Source organism: Piliocolobus tephrosceles, chromosome 8 (assembly GCF_002776525.5).
Source record: "Piliocolobus tephrosceles isolate RC106 chromosome 8, ASM277652v3, whole genome shotgun sequence".
NCBI lineage: Eukaryota > Metazoa > Chordata > Mammalia > Primates > Cercopithecidae > Piliocolobus > Piliocolobus tephrosceles.
The window spans coordinates 124179541-124203866 of record NC_045441.1 but is presented as its reverse complement, the minus strand read 5'-3'; the positions used below and the strand labels follow the sequence as shown (position 1 = coordinate 124203866).

The 24326-nt window shown below is 34.2% G+C and overlaps 1 protein-coding gene across 7 annotated transcripts in view; it reads right to left on the bottom strand.

The window, feature by feature from the left end:
- Positions 1-24326, bottom strand: part of AGBL3 (ATP/GTP binding protein like 3) — a 121710-nt gene that overhangs the window by 49524 nt on the left and 47860 nt on the right. For 4 of the 7 annotated variants that reach the window (XM_023190077.3, XM_023190076.3, XM_023190075.3 and 1 more), the window contains 2 exons: positions 21664-21790; positions 20634-20734 (listed from right to left, as the gene is read on the bottom strand). In XM_023190077.3, coding sequence (XP_023045845.1) covers positions 20634-20734; positions 21664-21790 — 228 coding nt within the window. Of the gene's footprint in view, positions 1-7110; positions 7178-20296; positions 20410-20633; positions 20735-21663; positions 21791-24326 lie in introns of all 7 variants that reach the window. The other 3 variants (XM_023190073.3, XM_023190074.3, XM_031936073.1) reach the window with 1 other exon arrangement.

Here is a 24326-nt window from a genome sequence, read left to right as displayed (position 1 = left end):
AAAAAAAAGAAAAAAATCAGCTTAGTGGGTGTTTTTGCTATTAAGTTGTAGGAGTTCCTTAAAAATTTTGGAGATTACCCCCTATTCAGATATATGATACACAAGTATTTTCTTCCATTCCATAGGTTGCCTTTTCCTGCTATTAAATATTTCTCTTTGTTGTACAGAAGCTTTTTAGTTTGTTATAGTCCCACTTGTTTATGTTTGTTTTTGTTGTCTCTGCTTTTGGTGTTATAGCCATGAAATTATTGTCAAGATCAATGTCCTGGTGCTTTCCCCTATGTTTCTTCTAGGAGTTTTATGGTTTTGGGTCTTATGTTTAAGTGTTTAGCCCATCTTGAGTTGACTTTTTGTGTGTAGTATAACGGTCCAGTTTCATTTTGTTTTATGTATATATCCAGTTTCCCAACACCATTTTTTTTTCTTTGACACAGGGTATCATTGTGTTGCTGAGGCTCAAGTGCAGTGGCCCAATCATGACTTACTGCAGCCCTGACCTCCCAGGTTCATTGATCCTCCCACCTCAGACTCCTGAGGAGCTGGGACTATAGGCATGAGCCACCATGCCCAGATAATTTTCTTATTTTTTGTAGAGATGAGGTCTCACTCTGTTGCCCAGGCTGGTCTCATACTCCTAAGCGCAAGTGATTTTCCTGCCTTGGGCTCCAAAAGTGCTGGGATTACAGGTGTGAGCCACCATACTTGGCCACCAACACCATTTTTTGAAGAGACTATCTTTTCTTCATTGTGTATTCTTAGCACCCTGGTCAAAGATCAGTTGACTGTATATGCATAGTTTTACTTCTGGGCTTTCTATTTTGCTCCATTGTGCTGTGTGTCTGTTCATATGCCAGTGTCATATACTTTTGGTTATTGTAGCTTTGTAACATATTTTAAAATCAGGAAGTGTGATGCCTCCAGCTTTGTTGTTCTCGCTCAAGTTTGCTTTAGCTATTCAGGCTCTTTTGTGGTTCTATACAAATTTTAGTACTGTTTGTTCTACCTCAGTGAAAAATGTTACTGAAATAGATGTTGCATTGAATTTGTAGAGAGCTTTGGGTAGTATGGACATTTTGACAATATTCTTCTGATTCATGAACACAAAATACTTTCCATTTATTTGTGTCTTCAATTTCATCAACATTTTACAGTTTTCACTGAACAGATTTTTTACCTCTTTGTTAAAAATGTCAATATCTGCATTTTTGAGGGAACTACTATATAGGAGGATGTCTCAACCAGACTTAGTATGGTGAGGATGTGAGGCTAGATTTCTATAGTCATTTTACCACCGTGAGAGGAAAGTCTGTCTGAGAATGGAACCAACCAAGAAAAGGCAGAAATGAGATGAAAGCAGGAGAAAAAACCCTCCAGGATCTTAATGACATAATTTGAGCCCCTCATTTAAGCCATAACAAAAGCCAGCCTTGTCCCTAGACTTTTTATTTAGTAATCCAACAAATATCCCTTTTGACTAAACCATTTTGGAAGGATTTTTTGCCTCTTGCAATGGAGAGAGTCCTGATACATCTTCAAAATATGGTTTAGTAGCTACAGAACAAAATTAAGTTTGCTATTTTACCCTTGTCCTCATGGAATGGAAACTCTAATCTCCAGATGCTCAGGTCCCAAAATCTAGAGACCACCTTCTCTCCTTTCTATTTTTCAATCTTATAAACATGTCATCAGCAGATTCTCTAACACTATCTTGAAAATATATCTAAAATCTAATCACTTCTCATTCCCTCTACTAGTATCACTTTGGTGCAGCCACCACTTTTATCTTGCCTGGATTATTATAAGAGCCCCCTAATTGGTCTCCCTTATGGGTCATCATTGTACTCTTAACACAGCAGCCAAGGTGACCCTGCTAACCACTTCAGGCAGATCATGTCATTCTTCTGATCAAAGATCCCCAAACTCAGAGGCAAAAACTGAAGTCCTAAGCCTACCAGGCTTTACATGACCTGTTCCTGCAACCTTCAATACCTATCTGATTTCATGTTTTACCATTGTTCTCCTTATTCATTCTTCTCTAGCCACATTAGCTTCCTTGGTCTTCCTAGAAAATGACAGACACACTCCTTCCTCAGGGCCATTGCACTTTTAGTACTCCTCGCCTGGGAAAACATACCCCTGGATTGTTCCTAAATGTTCACTATTATATAATTATACTTCCCCACCCCATTGATGTTGAATTTGGACATATGTCTTGATTTGGCCAGTGGAATGTTTAACAGAGGCTTTAAATATATTTGCATGGTTTGGCTTGCCCTCTTGAACTCTTGTGATTGGCAGTGAGCAGAATATGCTCTAGTTGGCTGCTGGTCTAGCTGAAGAAAGAAAGGTGGAATAAACCTGAACCCAACCCACAATTAGGAGCTAAGTTTGGCTGATTTCTGATTAGTTCAGTAGAGCCACAGCTGACCTTCAGATTCATGAACAAGACAACACATGTTTGCTATTGTAAGTCATTGATAGTCTGAGGGTGTTATGCATTAAAATCTGAAAACTACAGAAATTGATATGCAGAAGTAAGATGCTGTCCTAACAAAACCTGAACTTTGTCATTGCTTTTGTGACTGGATAGTAGGTAATTAGGAAAACGTAACAGAAAAATAGTGACACATTCACAAGCACATGGAAATTAAACAATACTCTCCTGAACAGCCAACTGGTCAGTAAAGAAATTCAAAGGGAAATTCAAAAATATCTTGAGACAAACAAAAAATGGAAATACAATATATCAAAGCTTATTAGATGCAGCAAAAGCAATTCTAAGAGGGAAGTTCACATCAATAAACACCTACATCAAAAAAGAAGATCTTTTGAGCTGGGGCTGGAAAAAAAGGAAAGATAAGTTCTGAAATATACAACCTAGTGTTACACTTCAAGGAACTAGGAAAAGAAGAACAAACTAAGCATGGAGTTAGCAGAAGGAAGAAAATAATATCAGAGCAAAAATAAATGAAATAGGGACTAGAAAAACAATAGTAAAGACCAATGAAATGAAGAGGTTTTTGTTTTGTTTTGTTTTGTTTTAAAGAAACAAAATGGACAAATCTATAGCTATACTAAGGAGACAGAGAAGACTCAGATAAAGTCAGAAAAGAAAGATGAGACATTATAACTGACACCACAGAAATAGGATCATAAAAGACTACCATTATAAACAATTATATGTCAACGAATTAGATAACCTAGAAAAAATAAATTCCTAGCTACATATAGCCTACCAAGACTGAATCATGAGGAAGCAGAACATCTGAATAGATGAATAATGAATAAGGAGATTAAATTAGAAATAAAAAGTTCCCCATCAAAGACAAGCTGGGGACCTTATGGTTTCACTGTGAATTCTACCAAACCTTTAAAGAGATACTAATATGAATCCTTCTTAAACTCTTCCAAAAAATTGAAGAAGAGGGAGTATTTCCAAATTCATTTCATGAGGCTAGCATTTCTCTGATACAAAAGTCAGACAAGTAAGCTACAAGAAAAAGATAACAGGCCAATATCCCTGATGAGGATAGATGGAAAAATCCTTGACAAAATACTAACAAACTAAATGTAGCAGCACAATAAAAGATTATTCATCATGATCAAGTGGGATTCATCCCAGGAATACAGGGATGGTTCAACATATGCCAATTGATAAATCTGATACATCACAACAGCAGAATGAAGGATAAAAACCCTATGATCATCTCAATATATGCAGAAGAAAGCATTTGATGGAAATTCAACATCCTTTCATGATAAAAATGCTCCACAAATAAGGTATAAAATGCATGTACCTCAATACAATAAAGGCCGTCTATGACAAACCCAAAGCTAACATCATTCCCAGTGGTGAAAACTTGAAAGCTTTTCCTCTAAGATCAGGAACAAGACAATGATGCCCACTTTTACCACTTCTGTTCAATATAGTACTGAAGTCCTCGCCAGAGCAATTAGACAAGATTAAAAGGAAGAAGTTAAATTGTCCTTGTTTGCAGACAACATGATCTTATATATAGAAAACTCCATCAAAGAACAGAATTTGAAAATTCAGTATAAGTTGAAGGATAAAAAATCAACACGCAAAATCACTAGTGATTCTATACAAACTATAATTAATAAACTATCTAAAAAACAAGCTATCTAAAAAAAGAAATCAAGAACATAATTCCATTTATAATATCTACAAAAAAAGTAGGAATAAATTTAACCAAGGAAGTGAAAGACCTGTATACTGACAATGATAAAACATTGATAAAAGAAATAGAAGACATGGAATATCTTCTATGAAGAAATGGAAATATATCTCGTGCTCATGGATCAGAAGAATTAATATTGTCAAACTGTCCATACTACCCAAAGTGATTACAGATTGAGTACAATCCCTATTAAAATTCCAATGGGATTTTTCAGAGAAATAGAAAACAAATTCTATAACTTATATGGAACCACAAAAGAGCCCAACTAGCCAAAACAGTCTTGAACTACATGAACAAACCTGGAAGCTCACACTGTCTGACTTAAAAATATACTATAAAATGACAGAAATCAAAATGGCATGGTACTGGCATAAAAACAGACACATAAACCAATTGAATGAAATAGCCCCAAAATAAATCTGTGCATTTGTAGTCAATTGACTTTTGACAGAAGTGCCAAGAACACACAATGTGAAAAGGACAGTATCTTTGATAAATGCTGTTAGGACAATAAGATATCTACATGCAAAATAATGAAATTAGACTCATCTCACACTATGTACAAAAATCAACTAAAATTGGATTAAAGACTTAAATGTAAGACTTGAAACTATGAAACTACTGAAAAAAATATAGGGGAAAAGCTCCATGTCATTGGTCTGGGCAATGATTTTTTTGGATATAAACTTGAAAACACAAGCAACAAAAGCAAAAACAGATACATGGGATTACATCAAACTAAAAAGCTTTTGTACAGCCAGTGAAACAATCAACAGAATGATGAGACATCTAATGGGATGGGAGAAAATATCTGCAAATCATACATCTGATAAGGGGCTAATATCCAAAATGTATCAGGAACTCAATAGTAAGAAAACAAATAACCTGATTAAAACATGGGCAAAGGCTCTGAATAGATATTTGTCAAACGAACAAATACAAATGGCCAACAGGTATATTTTAAAATGCCCTGCATCACTATTCATCAGAGAAATACAAGTTAAAACCAAATATGGATATTACCTCATGCTTGTTAGAGTGGCTGTTATTAAGAAAAAAAAAAAAAAAAAGATAATCAGTGTTGGAGATGTGGAGAAAAGGAACCCCCGCACACTGTTGGTAAGAATATAACTTAGTACAGCCATTATGGAAAACAGTATGGAAGTTCCTCAAAAAATTAAAAATAGAATTATCATCTAAACTAGCAATCCCACCACTGGGCCTATATCTATAGGAAAGGAAATCAGTATGTCAAAGAGATGTCTGCATTCCCATGGTCATTGCAGCACTATTCACAATAACCAGTGTATGGAATCAACTTAAGTGTTCATCAACAGATAAATGGATAAAGAAAATGTGGTATGTAGCATGATGAAATATTGTTCAGCCTTTAAAAAGAAGGAAATCTTGTCACTTGGAGTAATATAGGTGAACGTGGAGGACATTATATTAAGTGAGATTAGCCAGGCACAGAAAGATCATGATCTCACTTATGTGTGGAGTATTAAAAACAAAAACAAAAACAAAAAAACGCTGAACTCATAGAAGTTGAGAGTAGAATGGTAGTTACTAGGGGCTGCAGGAGTGAAGGGGTGTGGGTTGGGCAGGTGTTGATCAAAGGATGCAAAATTCCAGTTAGATAGGAGGAATAAGCTCAAGAGATCTATTGTTACATCATTGTGACTGTAGTTAATAACAACATATTATACTGAAAATTGCTAAGAATAGATTTTAAGTGTTTTCAGTGTTCTCACCACAAAAATAAGTATATGAGGTAATGAAGATGTTAGCTCAATTTCACCATTCCACAAGGTATACATATTTCAAAAAAATGTGTCATATACAATAAATACATGCAATTTTTACTTACTAAAAACAAATGAATTAAAGAAGAATTATGACACAAATTATGAAGAAGTGATACATTTAGTAAAACTGTCTCAAGTGATAGTTTGAAAGACAGAAAATCTGCCTAACAGATTGGGTCACTGGAAAAAGGTTTTGAGGTAGACTATTAACAGTGTGTGTTAGGGATTATATTGCTTGGTTTCCCCTTGTATACTCCGGGTTTTCACCATAGGATCTTCCCTGTGTATTCTCTAGCCCAAGCAAATGAGAAACATGTGGAACATGACTGAACTCAACCTGTAGCCTGAATCCAAGATGAGCTGACCCAACCCATGTCTAATAGAGCCAACCTGCAGACCCATGAGTGAGGAAATAAAAGCTTGTTGTAAGCCACTGAGGTTTTGAAGTTGTTATGTACCAAAAAGTAGTTAATATACCTAGTATCTACTTGGCTTGTCCCTCATTTCCTTTGAATTCTTACTTAAGTATTTATCTTTTACTTTGGTAGCTTCTATCCAAAACTGCGATATCCACTTAAACTCTTTATTCCCCCTCCTGCTTTTTTACTCCTTAGGCACTTATCCCCATGTAAGACATCATGTATTTTACTTACCTTCTTTATTTTGTATCTCCCCCTGCCAGAATGTAAGATAACAAAGGGAAAGCTGTTGTCTCATTTTGTTCACTGCTCTATCCCCAACACTCAGCCAGTGTCTGATAAGTAGTTGGAGCTCAACACATAGTTAAATAATAAATTTATAAATTAAGCAGTCAGGTAATGTATGTTAGGCTACCACCTCTGTCACTAACAAGTTGTATGGCTTTTAAGAAATAATTTCATCTCTATGGATCTTAAGTATCCTCATCTATAAAGCAAGGATGTTGGAATAAGAAACCCTAAGGTTAAATAATTCTATGATTTAAAATATGTACATAGTTAGAAAATAAGTAACAATGATGATAAAATAATGACATATCTGCAATTTTTTACCTGATTATTAGTCACAATAAGAACAGTACCTACACAGCATATCCACATATAAGCAAAAATATTCAGTCATACCTGAGAAGTTAACTTGAGAAGGTCAGTCAGAGAGTCAATGGATTCTGAACTGTCAGAGCCTCGGCTACTACAAAAAAAAAAATAATTTTGGTTTACACAATGTTTTGGTGGCATCTTAAAATTTCAGCTGTTGCTTTTATTCTCTTACTTGAATGGTTGAAAAGTTCTAATTATAAGAAGTGGCTCATCGCAGTGGCTCACGTCTATAATCCTAGCACTTTGGGAGGCCAGGGCAGGTGGATCACCCGAGGTCAGGAGTTTTAGACCAGCTTGACCAACATGGTGAAACCCCGTCTCTACTAAAAATGCAAAAATTAGCTGGGCGTGGTGGCACATGCCTGTAATCCCAGCTACTCAGGAGGCTGAGGCAGGAGAATCGCCTGGGCCCACGAGGCGGAGGTTTCAGTGAGCCAAGATTGTGCCATTGCACTCCAACCTGGGCAACAAAAGCGAAACTCTGTCTCGGAGGAGTGGTAGGGGGGTGGTGGGGAAGAAGAAGAAGAGGAAGAATGTTTACAAAGGTGGTTTAGATGTTTAGTAGTTCCAGACAACTTAGAGGGTTTTTGTTGAATGTGTGGAGAGATGTAAAGGTTTGGGAATGTGTTAATGGAATGTAAGCTCCAGAAAAGTAGATTTCTTTTTTTCAGTCTGGCTCCCTGCTCAATCACCAGTGTGGAAATAGTGCTCGGCATATAGTAGGAACTCAGTAAGATTTGTTAATATGTTAATGAATAAGTGCGATATCAGGGGAGTTTCCTAGATGTCATGGGTATCAATACCTCTTAAAATTCATTTATTTTTATATCACTATATCTATTCTACATAAAGCAATGCAACACCATATGAAACATAGTACCTCAAGAAAAAAGGGTCAAACAAATCTATTTCTAATTATCATCAGTTAATGCAATGGTAGGAAATTTTTTTTTTTTTGCTTGAGAGCCAATACAAGAAAGAAAACATTTCTGGGTTGTATTTTTTATGTATATTTTTACATTAATATAATTTATGTTTTTAGAAAAGTTCTAGGTTTACAGAAAAATTGAGCAGGTAGTACAGAGTTCCCATACACATGCCCCGATTCCCTGCATAGCTTCCTAAATTATAGTAGGTGGTACATTTGTAAATTAGACATCTGATAGTATGTGGTACATTTGTTACAACTGATTAAACAACACTGATACATTATTAAAAATTATAGTTTACCTTAGGGTTGACTCTTCTGGTATACATTCTATGAGTTTTGACAACTTTATAATGATATATCTCCATCATTACAGTATCATAAATAGTAGTTTAACTGCCCTAAAATTCCTCTGTGCTCCATCTATTCATCCTTCCTTTCCCCAGAACTTCTGGCAACCCAGTGTCATATAGTTGGGATCATATAATATGTGGCCTTTTCAGACTTACATTTTTCACTTAGCAATATGAATTAAAGCTCTGCCATATATTTTTATGGTTTGACAGCTCACTTAAAAAAATCACTGAATAACATTTCATTGTCTGAACATATGTTTCTTTATCCATTCACCTACTGAAGGACATTTTGGTTGCTTCCAGTGTTTGGCAATCATGAATAAAGCTGCTCTATGAATGCAATCGCTGGATCAAGTGTTGAGTTCTTGTTGCTCCTCATCCTCACTGGCATTTGGTATTGTCAGTGCTTTGGATTTTAGCCATTGTAATAGATGTGTCATGATATTTCACTGTTGTTTTAATCTGCAATTTCCTAATGAAAATGATGTCAAGCATCTTTCATTTTTATTTTTTTCACGTGTCAAGCATCTTTAGACTTACTAATTTTTTTCTTTCATGGATCATGATTTTGTCATATCTAAACAGTCATTACCAAATTCAAGAGAGTTTAGATTTCCTCCTATGTTATCTCCTAGGAGTTTTATAGTTTTGTATTTTACACCTAGGTCTATAATTCATTTGGAGTTAATTTGTGTGAAAGGTGTAAAGTTGCTTCTAGTTCACATTGTTGCCTGTGGATGTCCGGTTGTTCCAGTAACATTTGTTGAAAAGACTTATTTCTCCATTTAACTAGGGATTTTTGTTGCTCTTTTTTCAAACACCATTGACTATATTTGTCAGCGGTGACAAATATATTGGATATATTTCTGTTTTGTTTTATTGGTCCATTTGTCTGTTCTTTAGTACTGCACTGTTTTAATTGTGTAGCTTTATAGTAAGTCTTAAAGTCAAGTAGTGTAGGTCCTTAGATTTTGTCCTTCTTTGTTAGCTATTTCAGGTCTTTTGCACACTCATACAAATTTTGGAATTAGTTTGTCTATAGCCACAAAATAACTTTCTGGGATTTTGACTGGAATTACATTGAGTCAAAAATCATGCCAGGAGGAACTGACATCTTAACAATATTGTCTTCCTATCTATGAACACAAACTCTCTCTCCATTTATTTAGATCCTCTTTGATTTCTTTCCTCAGAGTTTGTAATTTTCCTCATATATATCTTACACATATTTTGTTAGCTTTAATCCAAGTATTTTAAATTTTTGTGCTAGTGTAGATGGTATTTTGTTTTTAATTTTAAATTCCAATTGTTCGTGGCTGGTATATTGAAAGGCAATTGTATATTAACCTTGTATATTTAAATCTTTCTATAAGTATTAGTTTCAGGGTTTTAAAAAATTCTTTGATATTTTCTACATCGATAATCATGTCCAGTGTGAACAAAGATAAATATTTTAACTAAATTAAATTTAAAATACAACTTATCAATATTTGTAGAATGGTGCACAAGCAGTGCTTACAGGGAAATTTATAGCATTTAATGCATATATCAGAAAAGAAGAAAGCTTTAAAATGAACAACCCAAGTGTCCACATTAGGAAATCAGAGAAAGGAGAAATAGAGACGTAATGCAAGCAGAAAAAAAGAAATAATTTAAAAATCAGAGAAACTGAAAACAGGGAATCAATAATCAATGAAAACAATGCTGCTATTTTGAAAAGATCAATAAAATAGAAACATCCCTAGCCAGGTTAACCAAGAAAAAAGAAAGGACACAATCTGCTAACATCAGAAATAAAAGAGGGGTCATCACTACTGATGCGATTGAAATTAAAGAGAAAAAGAAGGAGTAGTAACAACTATGTCCTCACAAATTTTATAGCTTAGATGAAATAGACCAGCTTCTTGAAAGACACAATCTACCAGAACTCACACTGGGAGATACATAGATCTAATAGATAGATATATGGATCTACTAGATCTATATCAATTAAAGAAATCGAATTGATAATTAGTGACCCTGCAAAACAAAGCACAAGTCCCAGATGGTGTATTGTGGATTCTACCAAACATTTAAGGAAAAAATAATATTAGTTTTCTAAAATCTGTTCCAGAAAATAGAAACAGAGAGAACACTTACTTTTTCTAAAAGGCTAGCATTATCCTAATACCAAAAGCAGACAAAGATACTGTCAGAAAGAAAAACTACACCAATATGTCTTAGGAACACAGGTGCAAAAATCTTTGAGAAAATATTAGCACATTGAGTCCAACAAGGAATAAAAAGAATTATAAACCATGACCAAGTAGGATTTATTCTAGGTATGCCAGGCTGTTTAAACATTCAAAAATCAGTTGATGTAATCCGTCACTTTAACAGGCTAAAGCAGAAAAAAAATTATATCAATAGGTGGAGAAAAAGCATTTGACAAAATCCAACACATATTCATGACAAAAACTCTCAGCTAACAAAGTAGTGGGAAACTTGTTCAACTTGGTATCTACAGAAACCCTATAGCTAACATTATACATAATAGTGAGAAGCTAGATGCTTTCCTGCTTTGACTGGGGACAGGACAAGGATATCTTCTCATAGCTCTTCCACTCAGTATCATACTGGAAGTTCTAGCTAATACAGTAAGACAAGTGCTATAATATGGTTTAGCCCTTATGCTTTGTCCCCACTCAAACTCATATTGAAATTTGATTCCTAATGTGCCAGTGTTGGGAGGTAGGGCCTAGTGGGAGATGTTTGGGTCATGGGGGTGGGTCCCTTACAAATGACCTGGTTCTCACTCTTGTGAAACTGGATTAGTTGTTGTGGTGATGGATTCATTCCCACAAGAGTGGGTTATTATAAAGCAAAGATGCCCCTTGGGTTTTTGCCTCTTCGCCTGTGTGCACTTCCCCTTTGACCTTCTCTGCCATGTTATGATGCAGCATGAAAAGCCCTCACCAGAAACTGAGCAGGTGCTACCATCGTGCTTGTACTTCCTTACCTGCAAAACCATGAGCTAAAGAAACCTCTTTTCTTTATAAATTACCCAGATTAGGTATTCTGTTGTAGCAACATTAAACAGAGTAAGACAATAAGAGAAGCAAATAAGAAGCTATACAGATTGATAAATAAGAAAACTCTCTGGGTTGTATTTTGGAAATAAACAGACAGACATACAAATATATGTGTGCATGCATATTTTTATAACTACAGTAATATGTATACACACATATTTATGTTTTTAAGCATATTTTAATTACCTACCGTTAAATATTTTCCTTTTTTGGCTAAGAAACTACATAACTAGTTTATTATATTTACCGCAGTATCTGAATGAATGTGCATTAGAAAACATTTTTTCATTAAACAAGATACCTTTTAAGGTTGCTTTATCTTTTTTATATTAATTATAAAATATTACTTGTTCTAGTGGCACTATTGTATTCTCTGTAAGGAAATATTTTCCATTGCAAATCAGAAAATGTATCAATGCTTTTAAATCAAAGAAACTTCTACATTTCCTTATTTTGAAACACAATGCTCCTTTTTAAGCAGCAGCTATAAAAGGAATTTAAGTTTCATTTGGAAAATTTCTCCTCTGCACTCACAATTTAAGTTCCAATGGATTTTATTTTACTTTGCTTCTCAGACACAGCTACAAGGTACTTATAAAATGGCCCTCCAGGTAAATTTACTTATCTTTATTTCTGTGTTAGATCCAGCTTAAAGAGAGCCAAAGGCAAGAGGACACGCTGAGGTTAATTCACTGCAGGCCTTAAACTCCTCATTTGTAATATGGAAACTCCTAAAATTATATAGAAGGCTGCCACATATGGTTAGAAAGTTAAGGGTTTCTCAATACTGACTTGATGTGTTTCACTTATGCCATCATAGAAGGTAACCAAATTTATGAAAAAATAAAAGTAAACAAATTTTTAAATAATAATTAATATATCATAACTTGTTCATATCAGCCTTGATTTTATGACACAGTAGGCATCTATACTGAAAGGTCTATGTTTTAAATTGCTTTATAATAGTATTTTCTATTTAATATACACTTATTCTTCTAAAAATCAAAGACATTGATTGGTAGGCTGTATTTTAAATGTCTATTTCCTATTTATTAGAAATGTTTTTATTAAGATGAATTATTAAATTGACAGTATCCATTAGAATCATAATTTTTTAGGCCTCAGGAATAATTTAACTAAATCTTTCTCACAAATAGGAATTATTTTATTAAGTCCCATAGCAGATGGTCCTCCAGCTTTGGCTGAATCCTTTCTGTTTGTTTTGTTTTGTTTCATTTTGTTTTTTGAGACAGTTTTGCTCTTGTTGCCCAGGCTGGAGTGCAATGATGGCACGATCTCGGCTCACCACAACCTCTGCCTCCTGGGTTCAAACGATTCTCCTGCCTCAGCCTCCCGAGTAGCTGGGATTACAGGCATGTGCCACCATGCCTGGCTAATTTTGTATTTTTAGTAGAGATGGGGTTTATCCATGTTAGTCAGGCTGGTCTCAAACTGCCGACCTCAGGTGATCTGCTGCCTCGGCCTCCCAAAGTGCTGGGATTACAGGTGTGAGCCACCATGCCCAGCCTGGCTCAATCCTTTCTATAAGGTACTAACTACTTTCCACTAACCCTTCTCAGACTCATTATTAGGGAGTTCTTCCTTTTATTGCCCTGAAAGTCAGCTTCACCCATCACTACTGGTGTGGCCTTGCTTTCTTAAGCATAGAATGAAGCTATGCCTTCTACATGTTTCTGCATGCAAAGTTCTTAAAATATTTCGATGCTTTCATTTGAAATTGGTTTATATCTCTGGAAAAAGTAGATGGTGATTATGTTCCTTTTTAAAAAGGGCAATATACATAAGTAGCACATTTGTAATATTTCTGCACATGTAAGGATGAAGCTTTCTTCAATGTGTATCAGATGTTACAAAGTTTCCAAAATAACCAACATGGAATGATTCTGCAACCTCAAAAAACAGACTCCAGACTCCTGTAGAATATTGATTGGTCCTAGGAAATCAAGTTTATGTCCCAATTTACCATAAATTCCTGAATTTCTTAAAAGGTATTCTAGATAGATAACATATGATATATATTATTTATATAGTATTTTACAGCACAAAGTTATAGAGGATTTACTTACACATTATCTTATTTGATCTCACTTCTATCTCTTATCCTAATTTAGAACCACATTTAAAAGTAAATCGTTTTCAAATACCGCATGTTCTCTCTTACAAGTGGGAGCTAAACAAAGGGTATACATGGACATAAAGATGGAAACAACAGGCATTGGGGACTCCAAGAGTCAGGAGGAAGGTGGAGGAGAGGGGTTAAAAAACCACCTGTTGGGCATTATATTCACAATTTGGGTGATGGGTTCAATGGGTGCCCAAACCCCAGCATTATGCAATAAATCCATGTAACAAGCCCTCACATATACCCCCCTGAATCTATGAAAGAAATACTAATAGGAAAAAGTAGGTTATTTTCAAATGTTCCATCAATAGAGGATAGACTGAGTAAATTATGATATGCCCACACTGTGGAGTACTACACAGAAATAAGGAAAACCCCTATGTACTGAAAAATCTACAGTGATTTCCAGAGTATTGTAAGTGAAAAGAGCAAGATATGGAACAACACTGATGGTATACTACCTTTTGTATAAGGTGCAGGATATGAAAATATGTAGTTATTCACTCATATTTTCAAAGTAAAACAAAGAATAAGTAAAAAAAATGAAAATAGTTACACATGGAACAAGGAAGGAAACAGAGTAGAGAAGGAGAGATGGGGTAGAATCAACACTTTTTTGAATGTTCCCTGTTATATAGTTTTGATGTTCTTATGTAAACATGTTATATAATTTAAAAACAAAAAAATTAAAGTTATTTCTAAAAATTAATATAATCAAAAACAAAGACACTTAACTGTCAGACTGCTGGCATAGCCACATAGAGAAAATAATCTCTCCCCTTTTAAAAACTACTTTATACGAAGCTTAAAAAGAATTACAAAGAAATGTTAAACTGCATTCACTAGTCATTTTATTGGTGGCATTATTATGGGTATATGATAGGAAAAGGAAGAAGTAGGTAAATATTTACCCTAAAGTAATTAGGAATGAAGATTTTTCAGTATAAGAGAAAAGAGAAGTATAAAAAATAAGGAAGAATAAGTTCTATAATCTTAAATTTGAACTGGAAATATAATTATGAAGTGAAGATTTTTTCTCATGAAAATACATATTTCCTAACTCAATCCCCTGGGGAAAAAAACTAGAAAAATAACTATCATCTAGGCTATGTTATCTAAATATCCCTTTTCACTGAAAAGAACCAGGACTTCTGAGAGAAATGGTAGATTCCAGTTCTGGTGCAGGAAATGTACAAGATCAGCCTGGGAAATCCTATCATGGCTGAAAGTTACTGAAGACTATGAGAGTCATGTCAAAAAACACAGGCCAACTTAATCGGTCTTGTATTGTCAAGGTTGGGGAAAATTTGAGCATTCAAATAATAATGACTGAAATTGATTAGAGTACATCAAATATTATATAAACAAACTCATGAGCTCAAAATGATACTCTGCATCTGGAAACAAACATATTAGTCACCAGGGAAAGTTGCAGGGGCACTAACTCAAGACTGAAAAATGTGTAAATATAAGGGAAGAATCATACATTTGTTTTACCTTTCCTGTAAGTACTGTACTCACCTATAAGTGGGAGCTTATAAAATTAGTACATTCTTTCTTCCAACTATATTCCCCTGGTATTGAATTTCCCAGTTATTATTCATTACCTTTTATTATACTGCTTTTGTGTCATCTCACTTCTCTGTGGGTAGTGACAGCATAAGAAATAATTTGAAGAGAAGAAAAGAAAAAAAATACTATAAGACTAATAGAAAACAACAAAATGGCAATAGTAAATCTTCTATCAATAATGACCTTAAATATAAATGGACTAAACTGGATCAAAGGACACAGAATGGCTGAATGGATTAAAAAAAGAGGATCCAACTACAATCTATCTACAAGATACTCCCTTTAGATTTAAGGACATACATAGGCTGAATTAAGGAATGGGAAAATATTCCATGCTAAAATGGCAACTAACAGAGAGCAAGAATAGTTATAGTTATATCAGATAAAGTAGACTTTAAGTAAAAAACTGGCATGAGAGACAAAGAAGGATATTATATAATGATAAAAGGGTCAATCTACTAGGAAGATATAACAAATAAAAGGGTCAATATGCTGTGAAGATACAACAATCACAAATATATATGCAGCCAACATCAGAGCACCTAAATATATAAAGCTAACATTGATAGAACCGAAGAGAGAAACGGCAATATAATGATAGCAGGAGACTTCAATACCTCATTTCAATAATAGAATATTGACATAGATGATCAATAAGGAAACAGAGGGCTCAAACAACATTATAGACCAAATGGATCTAACAGACATATACAGAACATTGTACCCAACAGCAGCTGGCTACATAGTCTTCTCAAGCACATCTGGAACTTTCTCCAGGACAGATCACATGTTAGGCCACAAAACAAGCCTTAACAAATTTAACAAGTATCATTACTGACCATAATGGGGTGAAACTAGATAAATAGCAGAAGGAAAACTGGAATATTCACATTCACAAGCATAAAGGAATTAAACAGCACAATCTTGAACAATGGTTGGGTCAAAGTAGAAATAAAAAAGGAAATTAAGAAAAATTTGAGAAAAAAATGAAAACATAATATACCAGAATTAATGGGATATAGCAAAAGCAGTACTAAGAGGGAAATTTATTGTGATAACTGTTTATGTTTAAAAAAGAATAAAGATTCTCAAATAAACGACCTAACTTTATACCTTGAGGAGATAGAAAAGAACAAACTAAGCCCAAAATTAGTGGAAGAAAGGAAAAACAAAGATTAAAGCAGAAATAAAATAGAAAATAGAAAAACAATAGAAAAAAATCAGTGAAACTAAGAATTAGTTTTTTGAAAAGCCAAAATTGACAAACTCTTAGCTAAACTAATTATGAAAAATGGAGAAGACTCAAATAAAATAAAAAATGAAAGAGGAAACTTTATAGTTGATACTACAGAAATAAAAAGAATCATAAGAGACTGTTATGAACAGTTGTATAACATCAATCTAAATAATCTGCATGAAACAGATAAACTCCTAGAAACATACAAATTACCAAGACTAAATTTTGGATAAATAGAAAGTTTGAACAGGCCTATAACTATTATGGAGATTTAATCAGTAATTGAAAATCTCCCAACAAAGAAAGCCCAGGATTAGATGGCTTCATTGGTGAATTCTATCCAACGTTTAAAGAATAATTAATGCCAATCCTTCTCAAACTCAAATAGAAGAGGAGCGAACTTTCAGTTCATTTTAGGAGACTAACATTAACCTGATACCAAAGATCTAGATAAAGATACCACAAGAAAAGGAAGCCACAGGCTAATATCCTTCATGAACATAGATACAAAAATTCTCAAGAAAATACTAGAAAACTAAATGTAACAACACATTAAAAAGATTGTCCACCATGACTAGGTGGGATTTATTCCTGGGATGCAAGGATGGTTCAATATATGCAAATCAATTAATGTGATAAACCATCAAACAGAATAAAGGATAAAAATCCATGATCCTCTCAATAGAGAAAAAGCACTTGACAAAGTTCAACATCCTTTCCTCAACAAACTGAGAATAGAAGGAAAGCACTTCAACATAATATAGGCCATATATGAAAAGCCCACAGCTAACAGCATACTTAATCATGAAAAACTGAAGGCTTTTACCCTAAGATCAGGAACAAGGCAAGGATGCTCACCTTGCCACTTCTATTCAACATAATACTGGAAGTCCAAGCCAGAGCAATTAGGCAAAAGAACAAATGAAAAGGCACGTAAACTGGAAATGAAGAAATAAAATTGTCCCCGTTTCCAGAGGACATAATCTTATATATGTATATAGAAAACCCTATGGACTCCATTAAAAAAATCTGTGAGAACTAATAAATAAACTCACAAAGTTACAGGTTACAAAATCTGCATACAAAAATCCATTATGTTTCTATATACTAATAATGAGCTATCTGAAAAGGTGATTGGGAAAATATCCCATTTACAATAGCACCAGAAAGAATAAAATAGGAATAAACCTAACTAAGACGTGTATAATGAAAACTACAAAACACTGATAAAAGAAATTAAAGAAGACTGAAATAAATGGAAAGACATCCCCTGTTGGTGGATCAGAAGACTTAATATTGTTAATATTGTTAAAATGCCCATACTACTCAAAGTGATGTACACATTCAATACAAACACTATCAAAATCCCAACGGCACCTTTTACAAAAAATAGGAAAAACAGTTCTGTGATTCATATGCAATCACCAAACACCATGAATAGCCAAATCAAATCAATCCTGAGAAAAAAGAACAAAGCTGGAGTCATCACTTTCTCTGATTTCAAATTAATATCACAAAGCTACAGTAATCAAATGAGTATGACACTGACAAAGAGAGAGAGACATCTATACTTACAGGATAGAATACAGGGCCCCAAAATAAGTCCACACATATATGACCAAATAATCTTCAATAAGGGTGCTAAGGATACACAATGGGAAAAGAATACTATCTTCAACAAATAATGCTGGGAAACTGGATATCCACATGCAAAAGAATAAAATTGGATACTGTACAAAAAAAAAAATCAACTCAAAATGGGCTAAACACTTAAATATAAGACCTGAAACTACAAAACTTCCAGAAACGTAGGGGAAAAGCTCCACGGCACTGATCTCTGCAAAGATTTCATAGATACAACACCAAAAGCATAAGCAACAAACCCAAAAATAAACACATGGGGCTACATCAAACTAAAAAGCTTCTGTACAACCAAGGACACAATAGAGTGAAAAAGTGGCCTACAGAATGGAAAAAAAATGCGCAAACTATACATTTGATAAGGGGTAGTCTCCAAAATATATCAGGAATTCCTTCAGCTTAATAGCAAAACCCCCTATAACCTGATTTTGTTATAAAATGGGCTAAGTACTTGAATAGATATTTCTACAGTAAGAAAGACACACTGGTCAACAGGTATGTGACAAAGTGCTCAACATCGTTTATCAGGGAAATGCAAATTAAAACACAATGAGATATCACCTCTTGCCTGTCAGGATGGCTGTCATCAAAAAAACCAAAAGACAAGTGTTAGGGAGCATGTGGAGAAATTGAAACCCTTGTACACTGTGGTGGGAATACAAAACAGTGCAGCTGCTACTGAAAACAGCACAGAGGTTCCTCAGAAAGTCTAAAAATAGAACTGCCATATGATCCAGCAGTCTTCTGGGTATTTATCCAAAAGAACTGAAATCTAGACATTAGCACTCCCATTTTCATTGCAGCACTATTCACAATAGCCAATATGTAGAAACAACCTAAATATCTTTTGACAAATGAATGGATAAAGAAAAGATGGCATATCCATACAGTGGCTTCCTATTCAGCTTTAAAAAAGAAGGAAATTCTGCAATATGTTAACAACATGGATAAACAGCTAGGACATTACACTAAGTGAAATAAGCCAATCACAGAAAGACAAATACTGCATGATTTCACTTTTATGAAATATCTAAAATGTCAAATTCAGAAAATAAAAGTCAAATGGTGGTTTCTAGAGGGTTGTGGGGGAATGGGACTGTCTAATTAAAGGGCAAAATATTTCAGTTAAGCAAGATGAGTAAACTCTAGAGATCTGCTCTACAATATTGTATCAAAAATAAAATATTGTATGGTAAATAATTTAAGATGGTAAATTTCATGCTAAGTGTTCTTACCACAATAAAATGAAAAATGAAGAGGTAACATTGACTCCAATGCTGGAAGAAGAAAAGCCATGAAACATATTCTTATCATACTGTCTAGCAACCATGCTCCTTGATATCTACTCAAAGAAGTCAAAGACTTATGTCTATACAAAAACCTGCACATGGATGTATACAGCAACTTTATTTATAATTGGCAAAACTTGGAGGCAACCAAGATATCCTTCAGTAGGTAAACTGATATATGAACTGTGGTACATTAAGACAATGGAATATTACTGAGTGCTAAAAATAAATGAGCTATTAAGCCATGAAAAGAGATGGAAGAAACTTAAATGCGTATTACTAAGTGAAAGAAGCCATTGTGAAAAGGCCACATACTGTGTGCTCCTACCTATATGCCATTCTGGAAAAGGCAAAACTGTGGAGACAGTTTAAAATATCTGTGGTTTCCAGGGGTTAGTAGGGAGAGATGGTTGAATAGATGGGTTCTTAGGGTGAATCCATACAGTGAAAACACTCTGTATCATACTGTAATAGTGAATACGTATATTATACATTTGTCTAAACCTGCAGAATTAACACCAAAAGTGAAGCCTAACATATACAGTGGGCTTTGGATGATAAAGATGTGTCAGTGTACACTCATGAACTGTAAATAAGTACCACTCTCGTAGGGGATATATGGGAACTCTCTGTACTTCCCATTCCTTTTTGCTGTGAATCTAAAACTGCTCTAAAAAACTAAAATGAAGTATATTAAAAAGAAAGAGAAAAACAAAAACAATAACCAAACAAAAACCAATTTCATATGTCTTTCACACCTAGTATGCTGTACATAGTAACGTTTATGTTACTTGAAAAAAATAATAAATGAAGTCTTAATGAAGTCTGGCCAAAATAATGGACATGGAAGAAATTTTCCACCACTTATAGTTGGCATTTTCAGTTGAGAATTGACAATAAAATGCTGGTATAATTATGAAGCACATAGTAAAACAGCACAACAAATTGCATTACTTCAGTAGCCTTGAGTTACCTAGACTCTAGATCCAATGTAATGTCTATCACAGGAGTGTCTGAATCCTCAAAGACTTTTTCCAGTGTTATATGTCTTTCCATTTCTTCTAATTCTTTCAGGCACCGATAATACTAGGGAAAAATAATACATGAGCTCATTACAAAATAACTTTATTTCCTAAATAAACTATTTGAGTATTTATAGACACCAGGAACAACTGTTACTGGCAAATTAAGTGCCAAACCCCCAGCAACACTGTTGGGACATTAAAAGGCAAGCACTGCATAGGCCCATAGTCAGCTTATGGTATCTGATAGGCTGGAGTCTGATGCATTACCAAATGCACTTTGCTTACCTTGGTCCGGTCGGGATCACAATAGTCCAAGAGAGAATCACAAAAATGATATCCCATTGATTCCAGGTCTTTTGTGCTGAAATGAGTGCCTCGTTTATTACCTAAAACATCCATAAGTTTATCCACCCTTGAGGGTAAGTTAATAATTTTTCTTAGCAGGTACATTGCAAAACAGAGTATAAACAAAACATTGATATGATTCCATATCCTGTTCTTTGGATTTTCTTCTCCAGGGCAGGTTATTTAACAGCTCATTGCTTTCCCTTGTCCCTTTTCCACCATCTGGACCAAAGCTGATTTAACACACATTAGTATATGTTGTAAAGGCAGAGAAAAATTCAGTAAGACAGTTATAGAATATTTGGTTGCCAGTTAGAAATGGTGGTAATAATCACTTTGAGAAAAACTCGTGTAAAGATTTTATGAGAAAAGATTTTCATCATCACAAATAATGTTATATCAGTTTCAAAGTGCTTTTAAAACTAGCTGGAAAGTACATATGTGGATTTCTAGAGCTTTTAAGTTGATACATTTTTCTGATAATGTGACAATTATTTTAAAATGGAGTATTCTAACCATGTTAGGATATGCTAGATGTAACTAAAAGATTTCTTAAATGGGACTACAAAGCACACTTTAATTTTTTGTTCAGGGAACCAAGTGCTTTCATTTAAACATATATTGACTCCCAAAAGTCCATTTTGCCTTGCAAATAGCAAATCCAATAAAAAATATTTTAAAAAAAATCTGTAGATACCTCCTTAAAAATAACAAGCATTTAAAGATTACCATATGAAACAACCAATTAGAATATTCTATATGCTTAAATCTTCGTTTCTAAACAAAGGGAAATTAGGAAATAGAGATACCATATTGTGGGAGTTTATTCATCCTGTTTATAGAATTGATTAAATATTAGTATTATTTAAATAGGAAGAAAGTGCTGTTGTCTGTACTATTACATTTACATTAAATTATGTATGTTTGGTTTAAAGCTTTGAGAGCTGTGAATGAGAACCCTTGGTCTTACCCAGAGTAGATCCACAAAAGGTGGCCTCCATGGTAAAGCTGTTCCTGATTCCCATTTTCCACATTACCACTCTTCCTGTTCCTTCTTTGCTCTTCTGGACATTAAACTTGCAAGCTGAGAATGAAAACTGAAAAGCGGCAAATAAAAATGAGACTCGTTCTGGTACCAATATCTTTTTTTGAAAGTAGTATTAAAAATGAAAGTGGTTATGCAAAGTCTATAATTCTCACTAAAGCTTCAGGAGTTACTTTTTATTTTCTGACCATGGAAATATCTCATTTTAGGGATGATATGTTCACATTTCTGAGAACTAGAGATTCTAACTTCTGCAATAAAATTTACTTTCTATTTTTATGGAGAGATATGTATATATCTTTATATAATATATATTCAAAATCAGTTCCTTTTTAATTTTTGCAGGTACATAGTAGGTTTATATATAGGGTGTACATGATATATTTTGATAGAGGTATGCAGTGTGTAATAATCACATCGGGTAAATAGGGTATCCATCACCTCAAGCATGTATCCTTTGTGTTACAAACAATCCAATTATACTTTTACTTTTTAAAAAATGTATAATTAAATTATTATTGACTATAGTCACCCTCTTGTGCTATCAAATATTAGTTCTTATTAATTCTATTTTTTGTACCCATTAACCATCCCCACTTCTGCCCTCCCCCATTACCTTTCCTAGCTTATAGTACCCATCTTTCTACTCTCTGTCTCTACAAGTTCAATTGTTTTCATTGTTAGCTCCCACAAATAAGTGAGAACATGCAAAGTTTGTCTTTCTGTCCCTAGCTTATTTCACTTAACACAGTGATCTCCAGTTCCATCCATATTGTTGCAAACGACAGAATCTCATTCTTTTTTATGCCTGAATAGTACCCATTCTGTATATGTACCACATTTTCTTTATCCATTCATCTGCTAATGGACACTTAGGTTGCTTCCAAAAGTTGATTAATTCTTGATGCTGTTGGGATAAAATTTTATACTTTTAAAAAGGTTATAGGAAGAGATTCAATCTTCATTCATGTTAGGAATGAAGATTAGTGTTGGAGATGTTCAAAAATATTCTTTATCTTCATATGAAAGATCATTTGAAATTATGTCCTGAAAGATTGTCTACAAAGAAATTTTTTGAGGTGCAATTTTTTCAGTAACATACAATAAAATTGACTTTTTGTGTTTCATTCTATACATCTTTTTGTTTTGGTTTTTGACACAGGATCTCTCTCTGTCACCCAGGCTGGAGTGCAGTGGTGCTATCATAGCTCACTGCAGCCTCAAACTCCTGGGCTCAAAGCTATCCTCCTATCTCAGTCTCCCAAATAGCTGAGACCACAAGCACTTACCACCACACGTAGCTAGTTTTGTATTTTCTTCACAGAAATGGGGTCTTGCTATGTTGCCCAGGCTGGTCTCAAATTCCTGGCCTCATGCGGTCCTCCTGCCTTGGTCTTCCAAAGTGCTGGGATTACAGGTATGGGCCACTGTGCCCAGCCTCATTTTATGAATTGTAACACATATATAGATTCCTGTAACCACCATCACACTCAAGATACAGAACAGTTCTATTATCCTAATAGGTTAATTATAGTCACACCCTCCTGCCACCTCTAACCCCTGGCCACCATTGATTTGCTGTCACTATAGATTTGCTTTCTCAAGACTGCTGTATAAATGGAATCATATAGAATGTAATCTTTTGAGACTTCTTTCATTTAGCGTAATACTTTTGAGATTTATCCAAGTTGTTGCATGTGTGAATATTCCTTCTGTTTTATTGGCAAGTACTATTCCATTGTATGGGTGTATTAAAATGTATATCCATTTACCAGTTAAAGGACATTTTGGGTTGTTTCCAGCTTTTGGCAATTATGATAGAGTTGTTATAAATGTTTGTGTGTACAGGTTTATATATGAATGTACATTTTCATTTCTCTAGGGCAAATACCTAGGAATGGGATTGCTGGATGATATAAGTGTACAATTTTCTTTATAAGAAATTGACAAACTACTTTTCAAAGTGATATACCATTTTGCATCTCCAACAAAAATGTACAGTATGAGAGTTCCAGTTATTCCAAATTCTTATTAGAACTTGGGATTGTCAGTATTTTTATTTTAGCAATGCTAACAGGTATGTAACTGTATCTCCTCAGTTACTTTGCAGTTCCCTGAGGGCTACTGATGTCAAACACCTTTTCATGTGCTTATTTGCCTTCACACATCATTTTTGGAAATGTGTGTATTCAAGATTATTTGGTTGTTTGTTTTATTACTACTGAGTGATTCTGGATAAAAGTTCTTTGTGAGATACGTGATTGAAAATAATTTCCCCTATCTGGAGCTTATCTTTGTATTTGCTTAACAGGATCTTTCAGAGAGCAAAAGGATTAATTTTGATGATGTCCAACTTATCAATTCAGTACAATCCAATGGATAATGCTTTTGGTATTTTCTAAGGAATGTTTGTCTAATTCCATGTCATAAAAATTTTCTTCTATATTTTCTTCTGAAAGTTTTACAGTTTTACATTTAAGGTTTGAGGGTTAGGTGAAAGTTTTTTGTTTTTTATATGGATGTTCAATTGTTCCAACACTTATTTATTGAAAGGTTTCTTTCTCCATTAAATTTCCTGTGTACCTTTG